General features: G+C 33.7%; 1 protein-coding gene across 1 annotated transcript; it reads left to right on the forward strand.

Moving 5' to 3' along the window:
- Window positions 1–1,629: 1,629 nt before the first annotated feature.
- LOC108338216 (probable serine/threonine-protein kinase SIS8) lies at window positions 1,630–10,365 on the forward strand. Its single transcript, XM_017574972.2, has 13 exons — window positions 1,630–2,228; window positions 2,549–2,989; window positions 3,319–3,422; window positions 4,013–5,103; window positions 5,566–5,606; window positions 6,443–6,511; window positions 6,592–6,692; window positions 6,977–7,055; window positions 7,392–7,490; window positions 8,714–8,782; window positions 8,971–9,020; window positions 9,103–9,279; window positions 9,838–10,365. Exons 1-13 carry the CDS (start codon window positions 1,842–1,844, stop codon window positions 9,929–9,931), a joined length of 2,802 nt encoding a protein of 933 aa, XP_017430461.1. The 5' UTR covers window positions 1,630–1,841; the 3' UTR covers window positions 9,932–10,365.
- The last annotated feature ends 396 nt before the right edge of the window (window positions 10,366–10,761 follow it).

Below are 10,761 nucleotides of genomic sequence, written 5' to 3' on the forward strand. Positions count from 1 at the left end.
ACTTAGACAAGAAGATAATTTTCACTTTTCAAGCTTGTCAAAAGTTTATCTTATAATTATAGAGATGTTAACCTTACAAAATAATTAAATAATTATATTAACCACTGCACCCTGGTAAACTGCAAAGTTCCGTGGTGCATTGAATTGAGACATGAACTTTTATATACAATGCAGTGAGCAAAAGAATAAAAATGACTCATTCCTTAGTCATATCAGACAATTTTTACAAATAATAAAGAACTCGCATGGTCAAAACATATATTTAATTACTAGAGACACCTTTGACGCGATGCTAAGAATAACATGGAAAGAATATGCTCTTTTGGTAGATAAATGAATGAGAAAAAAACCAACAGAAAGAGATAAATGAATAATATAAAAATGTTTTATAATAGAATTTTTTGAAATCATAATTTTCTTTTCTTTTTTTTAACCCATCTCTCCAATTACTTGCTATTAAAGCTCGTCAAAGGACAATTTCTATGTCCAAAAGTCATTTAGTAGCTTCTCACCTCATCGAACATTAGGATAAATTACACTTCATTTTTTAACACCATTTTACCTTGCTCATCTTTTTTTTAATAAAATTATAAAATGATGTTTTATGTTACCAGGATTTTGAGCGTGAATTGATGGATAAATGAGAATATTCTAACAGTGGTTTTGAACATATAGAAAGAGATTCCTTGTTATTGGAAAGAGAAAATTCACCTTAAGGTAGTAAAAATAATTAAGATCTATAAATATTCCTCAGAAAATATAATGGTATTTATTGAATCTAACATGTATCATGAGTTTATATTTCTATGAGAGTAATTCTTATCTCATAAAGTAATAAATAATAACATAATGATAAATAATAATTATAATGCTAAATTGATGAGATTAGTTATAATATATTTAATAGGTCTATTGAGTCATGTAAAAACGATGTTAAATTAAAATAATAATGAACTAAATATATTTTAATCATTTTATTATTTTTTTTATATAACATATTTGAATTTTTTTTTTATTTTTATGAAACTAAAATTTTATTTTATATCAAACACTCCTTAAGATAATCATTATAGAGTGAATAAGCTTTGACTTTTGATTTAATTATTGTAGAGCCAAACAACTTACCATGATGATTTTTAATTAACTTGTAGTATAAAAGTACTTTGTATTGTTAATGCATGATGATTAAACTCGTGACTAGTGATATATTTCCTCTTATACTTTTTATGAAGAAAACATTAAATAAAATTAAAATCCTTAATCTTAAATTAAACATTTATATATTTCCGTATTTTCACACGATTGGATAAGACGATTGAATCGAAGTCTCAAAATTTCAATCCGAATACTCATTTCGTGGCTATAGTTTCTGCCGGTGATCACACGCTTTGACTTTTTTTTCTCTTACAGCCGTACGATGTGAAACACTTTCTCGGTCAATGAATCCAACGGCTGAGAGCTGTCGCAGCCAATCACACCTCCAACGCAGAAGCAACTACAACTGTAATTATAAAACCCATCAGAGGGTGGTGGGAGTTACAAGGCCAGAATTTAATTGGATTTAAACTATCACCAATTATTAATTATTAAGTATTAATGATAAATAATAATTAATTTCGAAATTAAAAAGAGAGAGAGAAAAGAAAACAGAGAAGAGGAAGAGAAAGTAAAGAGAAAGTGGAGGGAATGAAACCCTGAATAAGGAACGGTTTAAGGGTAAAACGCGAAACGCAAACGCAAACGCAAACGCGAAAGGGTGGATAGAAGCGGTTAAGCGAATCTCAATCTGCATAGTCATCGTTTTCTTCATCGTCGTTATCTGCTGTTACGGTCGATGATCCATGCCAAAGATGAAGCACCTTCTCAGAAAGCTTCACATCGGTGGTGGCGCTGCCACCATCAATCACAATCACAATCATAACGCATTGTCCTCGCACGAGCATCACGCTCCCTCCACTTCCACGCTCTCTTCGCCCACCATAGTTTCGGATCCGACGCCGACTCGGAGCCCCGTTGTGGAGGCGCAGAACGACGTGGTGGAGTTCAACTTGTTGCAGGAGGAGGAGTTTCAGATGCAACTAGCGCTCGCAATCAGCGCTTCCGATTCCGATCGCCGTGACACCGCGGAATCTGCGCAGATCGACGCCGCAAAACAGATCAGCCTCGGTTACTCTGCTTCGTTCACTGACACTCATGCCCTAGTTCAGTTTCAATCGCTTCGTTATTGGGTAATATTTTAGTTATTATTATTACGGTGATTATAATTATTTCTAGTAGCGTTTCCATTCGAGGCATTTTCTCGTTTTCTATTTCTCGTAACTGGTATTAGCCAATTAGGTGCCTGTAAATGGTAGTTTTTTTTTTTAAATTATTAATTTTGCATTTTTTTTGTATAATTGGAGTAAGTTTGGTTTGTTGTTGCTATTTATAGATAGACATTTTGAACTTATTGATAAGTGTTAAAGGAAAAATAAAATGAAACTGTAGGATGAATATTTTTTGAAAGTGTGGTTTTTGAGAGTTTGTTGTGGTGTTGTTACTCTGGCAGAACTACAATGTGATTGGTTATGATGAGAAAGTGATGGATGGGTTTTATGATGTGTTTGGGGTTACCTCGAATTTGGTTGATCGAGGGAAGATGCCATTGTTGGTGGATCTGCAGACGGCTCCTGTCTCAGGAGATGTCGATTGTGAGGTGATTTTGGTGAACCATGTTGTAGATCTTGAGCTTAATCAGCTTGAGAGGAAGGCGTGTAGTTTGGTTGAGGAGTGTTGTGTTTCTGAACTGGGGCTGATTTTGAGTGGCTTGCTTCAGAAGCTCGCGGATGTTGTTGTTAATAGAATGGGTGGACCTGTTACTAATGCTGAGAAACTTACTAAGAGTTGGGCTATGAGGAGTCGTGAGTTACGGGATTCTATGCAAACCATTGTTCTTCCCCTTGGCTGTCTTGATGTTGGACTTTCACGTCACCGAGCCCTACTTTTTAAGGTGAGATTTTTCTCCATTTATTGATTGAAGAGATCTGTGTGAGACTTTCAAATTTGAACAATTTAGATTTTATCCGACTAAATGCTTTCGTGCAATTTTTATTCATCATCCAACAGTATGTGGAAAGGCATTTTTTTTCTCTATTGTGGAGTTATACGGCCCTTGTTATTCTGTTTATTAAAAAAGTAATATCTGCAAAATTAAAGTGAGTTACTTTTGACTCTCTTTAGCGGAAAGATTTAGTTATATTACTTTCAATTTCAAAGTCAGGAAAGCACATCAATTTATTTGATTTCAACTAACGCTAACTTGACTTCTCGTGCTCTTAGGTACTTGCTGATAGGATTAACATTCCCTGCATGCTGGTAAAAGGGAGCTATTATACAGGAACTGATGATGGGGCTGTGAATATGATTAAAGCTGATGATGGAAGGTATTTACCATATGGTAGAAAGTTGTTTCACTTTTTATTATATTGCTTTTAAGGTAGTTTAGTTCCATGACACATTAAGTTATCCTCTGATGTAAATGATGACCATTGTATGTTTTATTTAGAAACTCTATATTGCATGTTTACTTTTTGTTAGGGCAGTCCAGACACCAGAGGCAGGTTTCCAAAAACAATTTTATTTCACTCTTTTCGTTCTGTACTTTTGGTGCTTTGTAAAACTCTACCTCCCTTATGTAATGAGGAAGAGGCACCACCTGTGTAATTAATTAGTATGAAACATTATTAAATGAAGCATAGAATATTGAAGTGACTGTGTTTGAGTTTGTAAGAGTGGTTTTTTAATTTGTTGCAGACTAGTAGATCATTGAAGTACAGTAACTGCAGTTTATTGTTACTTTTGTGATTTAGATACTTCAACTAGTGTGTTTGAACTTACTTTTTTCAAGGAATTGGGTCACAAAGTATTATTCTCCTCACATATGGCAATGAACTTTTAATAACACAAACAGTACAGATCTTACTTTATGTCAAAACAATTTCAAGTACTGTTATTAATTTTTGTACTGATGCAGTGAGTACATCATTGATATGATGGGTGCCCCTGGAACTCTTATTCCTGCTGAGGTACCCAGCAGCCAGCTCGAAAGCACCAGTTTTTCTGTTAGGGGTTGTGCAGAGATTGTTGGATTACCAGAGAAGACAGGTTCAATGGTAGATGATGGAACTGGTGCGCCAGGAGTCTTTTCTGATTGTGGTAGAATTTCAACAGTGGGGAGAGTCCGGACAGAAGAATTATTAGTTATGGGCAGTCAAACAGAGCCTGATGAAATTAATCATGTTAAAGTAAATGAGACAAGGAGATTTGAACATACAGAAGCATACGAATGCTCATCACATACAGGACCTGCAGAGAATATGCATGTAAAAAATGTCTCTAAGTATGTTCTCAGTGCAGCAAAGGACCCAGAATTTGCCCAAAAATTACATAATGTTCTACTAGAGAGTGGTGCCTTACCTCCTCCTGATCTTTTTTCAAATATAAATTCCCAGGATAGGGGTGTAGATAATGTTAATGAAAAAAATGTTGATTCTGTTCAAGATGACACAAATAGATTATTATTGTTAAGGTATGAAAAATCTCACATGCCCTCACATGGGTTGGGCTCTGCCAGTGATACTAGGTTATGTCAATCAGCTGACTGCTTATCTGAACAACAAAAAGAATTGCACACAGATGTTGAATTTTGCAATTCTTCACAGAGTGATAATATAAGGAACGGGTTTTTACATGCTTCTGATAGGGATATTGATTTAGAGAAATCTAACGCAATGAATGTTGTTTTGGCTTCTATACACTCACATAATAAGTTATGTAAAGAAAAGTGTACTGGATCTTCTTTGCCCAAGGCAGCTCTTTCCTGTAAAGTGGATAATGGGATTGGTTGTTTCTGTGAAGATGATGAAAATGGCTATGGAAAGAATGTAGGAGTTTCTTTTAATAACAGAGGGTTGGGCAAAGATTCAGCTGTTCAGAGAAATGAGATGGAGGTTAATGGAGAATGCTATGATGGTAGAAACAAGGAAGTTAACCAAGTGCTTGGTGAAGGCTCAGAATGGGAAATTCAATGGGAGGATCTTGATATTGGTGAGCGTATTGGTATTGGTAAGTGTATTTCCTTGCTTCAAATGTTATATTTTAGATACAATTGTTATATAAAGACATAAGGGTTTACATGTATAAATATATCTTTTATGGGCTCTTTTTTCACCTTTTTTTTAAAATAAAACAACACTTTTGGCATGTTTTGATTGATAAAAGGTCTATCTTTTAAATGCTCATAATAATTATGTAATTTTTTTTCATAAAAAAGGTAAATGCCTCTTAAAAAGTTGTTTTACTTGCTAAAGCTATTATTTTTGTGAAAATAGGTCTGAAACAAATTGCATCATGAAACAATTTCTTAAGCTTAAACAAAACATCCATTAGTAAGATAATTGGCAATTTATGATATATTATTTAATATGATAGATTTCATTAATGGAGACCTAGTACAAGCTGATTGGAAATATGCTCATCTTAGATGTATTCTTGTGTCCGTAACCCTGTTCACTCATGCCTTTGTAGGTTCGTATGGTGAAGTTTATCGTGCCGATTGCAATGGCACTGTAAGTCTGCTCACATTTTTGTGTCCTTGAGTACATCAACAAAGTCCTTTTTAATGTTTTTGTCTATATAAGTTCTTAAAATTACATAATCTGAAAATGTTCATTTAGCTCCTTGATAAAATGCTCATTAATATTTGTTGTGCCCATGTCTAGTTTCATGTCACATTTGGATTATGGTTATATTTTAACTTGCAATGTTTTCACTTACTTACAATTGGGTCTATTCTTTGAGTAGTTTTGTGAAGAAAGAATCTAGAATGTCCATGAAAGTCTCACCTGTGCAGAAAGTTGTAATTCCATGCTCTTGACCTGGGTGTACATCCTCATAAAAGCATTCAAAAAGTATACAAATGCAATAGTATTTTATGAAGTGAAAGTGCTTGTCTAAGGCACCGCCAAGTTACCAATTCTTTTCTGTTAACTATTCTTGAAATCAATATCTATCAATATTAAGATTCCAAGAGGGATCAGGGTGAGATGGGGTCTAGCAGTAATCTTATCTTAGATAAGTTGGCTTTGTTGCAGGTCTTTGAACTTTCACTTTCTTTCTATATGGTTGTCAAGATGTTTAGTAAATTGCTTTTATTAGCCTGTGAAACATGGATATGAATATGCAGACTTTTTTTCCTTGTGCAAATGGACATATGTGGCCGTTATGTCACTTCCCAGTTGGTTTATGTCATCTTGATTTTGTTTGAAACTTTTGTTACTTGTATAGATGGAATGACGAAGATCTCATTATACATTGTTGCTTTGACTTAAAAGTACTTAATAGTACTTAATAGTAATTTTGTGCACTGATTTTGGTAATTTTGCATGAATGGTTTGCATGACAGGAAGTTGCCGTAAAGAAGTTTCTGGACCAAGATTTCTCTGGTGATGCACTAGCTCAGTTCAAATCTGAAGTAAGCCATTTTCTCTATATGGACATGTATAATGCAGTCATACGCACATAATACTCATGCCCTTTTATGTCTTATTGTAGGTTGAGATCATGCTAAGGCTGCGACATCCTAATGTTGTGCTCTTCATGGGAGCAATTACTCGGCCCCCACATTTCTCGATCTTGACCGAATTTCTTCCAAGGTTAGTTTTGTCTTATGCATTAAGTTAAATATTATCAGTAGGGAGATTGAATCAGGAATGCAAATGATAGGACTTCTTTTTGTGATTTTCTTGAATGGTCTCTTTGATTATGTTTACATGAAATGTTTTCTTTTATTGATTTTGTACATTTATTTTTTTATTTATTAATGTTTTGTTCTGGCAATTAGTCTACTTGCAACTATGCCTCCCATAAAAACAATTAATTATTATTTTTTCTATATTATTGTTTGCTTGTTAAAGTATATTTGTCTTTTGGTATACAGAGGCAGTTTATATAGGCTACTGCATCGTCCCAATATTCGGCTTGATGAGAAGAAAAGGTTGCGCATGGCTCTAGATGTGGTAAGAGTTGAAAATAATTTCCCTTTCTTTTTGGTTGTAGAAATAAGGAATTTATTAGAAACAGCTAAGATATAGAAAATCAACTGGCCATGGGCTGAACACTAAATAGAGTCCATGAATATAATTCTATCGCGGAGCAAGTGTAGAGGCTCTGAGATTTTCTTATAAATGTGATGTGAGCATCTCTCTCTATCCAATATTTGTATAAACAACATATTTATTGACACATCTTAGCTTTATTATTGTCAAAGCTTTTATACTGAACCATAAGGAGTTCGACAGTCATCCCATTCTCTATTTCCTTTACTTAATGTGAATTTATCGTGCACTTACCAGGCTAAGGGAATGAATTACTTGCACACGAGCCATCCTCCCATTGTACACCGAGATTTGAAGTCTCCAAATCTTCTTGTTGACAGGCATTGGATTGTTAAGGTATTTTTATATGAATTCTGTCTTGGGAGTTTACTTCAAAAAGCTGAAAAAAAGGAAAGAAATATCAATAGATTGCTTGATGTGAGAAACAGAACTCAGTGAAAAGTTACAATTATGCTTGCTTGGTAGAGAGTAATGGATGTTTTTTTGTTCTGCGGCATTAACAAATTTATTCTTCTGACTAATGTGCAAATTGAAGAAATATGGGTATTATAGGTATCTGTGTCCTGCATCAAATAATATAAGATGCTCAATAAAGTATTTCCGTGTGTAGTCCCCCCCTTAACAACTAGTTTTTAAGGGTGGTTTCCCCTAGTGATAAGTATCAATTTATTTTATGTCCAATTAATTGGTCATAAAATGTCATTGATACAGTTGGTATTATTTGAATGATTTATTTTTATGCTTAATACACACGTTAAATTACTACTACATTATCTATACCATTATATAAAGGGGATACACCTTTCCTTAACTATTTTTGGTGTCGTTTTTTAATTAGAAAATGTTATCTTCTGACAAATAAAAATAACTTTTGAATTTATTTACACAACCTCTGAATTCAAAGTAACTACATAACTTTTCCACTTAAAAGTAAACACGACATACTTTTTTTAGAAATCATTCTTACAAAATTATATATTCCAAACTGAAGCAATATTCAAACCTTGTTGGTTCGAATTGCTGCTTCGCACTGCTATTGCGCACTGTTGATAACTATTCTGCATTTGATATATAATCATATATAAGTATTAACTAATCTTTATGCACTTTGAATTAATTATTATCCAGGAAATTTTGGGTATGTGATCATGTGACAGTTTTCTTAGCTATGCCGGGCATATTTTAAAACGATTTCAAAATGTGCTTAATTAATAGGGCTTTAGACCGGCATCCAACATTATGTCTGATATAGAAAATATGTCAGTAGATTTGATACTAAATTATTCTTGTGCTTGGTGTATAAAAATCGTTAAAGAATTTTAAGTAAATAATTTATTTTCACTTTTTAACTCCAGAAGTGATAGACATAGAGCTGTTGTACGAAAATTAACTCTGCTCATACTAATTCGAATTAAAGCTTGATGAAAGGCGATATTTTTTCTTCTTTGAATTGTCAGGCTTTCACATTTATGACAACTTAAAACCCTTTTCCCTGCCCTTTTTTTAACATCTATTAAAATTATATATTATTATTTCTTTCTTTGTTTGTCATTTCACAGGTTTGTGATTTTGGTCTGTCAAGAATGAAGCACCATACATTTTTGTCATCAAAATCTTGTGCTGGAACGGTAATTTGTTATTTCTCGTTATTCATAATTGATATAAATTATCAATTTATCACCGTAGTTGGTTTCTTATGGGATATATAATATTTACCAAACATAATTGATATAAGTTATCAATTTATCACCGTAGTTGGTTTCTTATGGGATATATAATATTTACCAAAAAAACTAAATATATCTTTTGCCTGCAGCCTGAGTGGATGGCACCGGAAGTCTTAAGAAATGAGCCAGCCAATGAGAAGTAAGTTTAATCTGTATCTGTGTATTCTCCATTCAAATATGATGTCTAAGTTCGCAAAGTGATAGTTAAAGTTTGCATGCAGGTGTGATGTATATAGTTTTGGTGTGATCTTGTGGGAGTTGATTACTACAAGAATTCCCTGGAAAGGTTTGAACCCAATGCAGGTTGTTGGAGCTGTTGGATTCCAAAACAAACGGCTTGAAATTCCAGAAGATGCCAATCCAGTAGTAGCACAGATTATACGTGATTGCTGGCAAACGTAAGTTCCATTTCTCTACTTATCTTTTCTGATTGTTACAATGTGGATTATGAGAGCCACCGTTCTTGGAAAGCTGTGTATTTGTGGGCATTTCCAGTGGGTGTTATTGTCAAAGTTTCGCCATGTTCATGTTCTTTTACAATTATGATTTTGACTAAAATATAATGATATGTTAATATGCATCAGTAAACTTTAGATTTTAGTTATTTGTTGATGGTTTAAATAAAACTTTGGTTCCATATTTTCATCTTATATTGGTGTTCGTGAGAACAAAAACGAGAATAAGTTGATTTGATACTTAGAGGGTCTATATCTTCAGTGAAAAGCAATCATATTCATCAGAACCCAAATAAGTAGAAAATAATAAAGTACAAAGAAAACCTGAAAGAGAAAACGTAAGGATTGATGCTCTTAAAATTAGAAAAGTATAAGAACAAGGATCATCCCTTCCCTCACCATAGAAAAAACAAAACAAAAGAAAAAAAAAATCTGATTTCAAGTTACACTGATTCTACTGGTTTGTGCTGTTTGATTTTATTTGGGTTGCTTTTGATGCAGGGAGCCACACTTGCGGCCATCTTTCTCACAGCTGATGTCTCGTCTTTACCGTGTTCAACATATGGTTGCCCCAAAAACGGGTTCAACACATTAAACGAAGTTGTCTATAACATAGTTACTGTAATAATACCAAAAGTTGTTTGTTGGTTCAAAGAACCAGAACAGCTAGTTTTTTTTTTTCGTCCATCTTGACATCAAAAGATTGTTGACCTGGGAAGTCAGGTACATTGAAAGTTGGCAGTGGACACGACCCTTTCAGAAAAGAGCAGGTCCCTCCCCAATATCTGCATAAGTGCAGTGGAGGTTTAGTTGGAGTAGGTAGGTACAAATGAAGGATCCCGAGAGGGAAGAAAAACAAGAAACTGAAATGAAAAAAAAAAAAAAACGTACAAAATTATTCTTTGTCTGTAGAGGTCTTATTTGGAATTGTAAACATGCGATCTCTCAGGTTCTCAAGCAAATGTAAACAGAAGAAAAAGAACAGAAAAAAGAAAAAAAAAGGAAAAAAAAACATTGTGTTTTCCATTACTCAGCTCGAGTTTGTCTTTAGTAAGTATACCTCTCTTATGACTATCATGTCTTGTTTGATATTTGTCACAGACTACAGCATCGAAATTGCCAAAGTTTTCTATGGGACTTCAGTAACGTTTTCACTTTTTCGTTTTGAAAATAGTCGTTACTGTGTTATTTGGTCGATGTTAACATATATAGTACATACGAAGGATTTCGTATTCCAATTCCATGTTAGGAAAATACTTTTTGAGAGTTGAGAGCTTACTGGAAGATGATTCCTTGAGGTTTTTGCCAAGGGATAAAAACGATTGAAGTTTCTAATGAAGTTGGTCAAATTTTTATGTCATATATGATTTGCTACAAACTTAGTTAAGATCTAATGGAGAACGCTTCAAACCATAAAATTCGATA

This window comes from Vigna angularis, chromosome 7, assembly GCF_016808095.1.
Source record: "Vigna angularis cultivar LongXiaoDou No.4 chromosome 7, ASM1680809v1, whole genome shotgun sequence".
NCBI classification, from domain to species: Eukaryota; Viridiplantae; Streptophyta; class Magnoliopsida; order Fabales; family Fabaceae; genus Vigna; species Vigna angularis.

Coding starts and splice junctions, on each gene's coding strand:
- LOC108338216 (XM_017574972.2), top strand. CDS start 1,842: ATGCCAAAGATGAAGCACCTTCTCAGAAAGCTTCACATCGGTGGTGGC. Junction 6,512..6,591: donor TAGCTCAGTTCAAATCTGAA/GTAAGCCATTTT, acceptor GTCTTATTGTAG/GTTGAGATCATGCTAAGGCT. Junction 9,021..9,102: donor AATGAGCCAGCCAATGAGAA/GTAAGTTTAATC, acceptor GTTTGCATGCAG/GTGTGATGTATATAGTTTTG.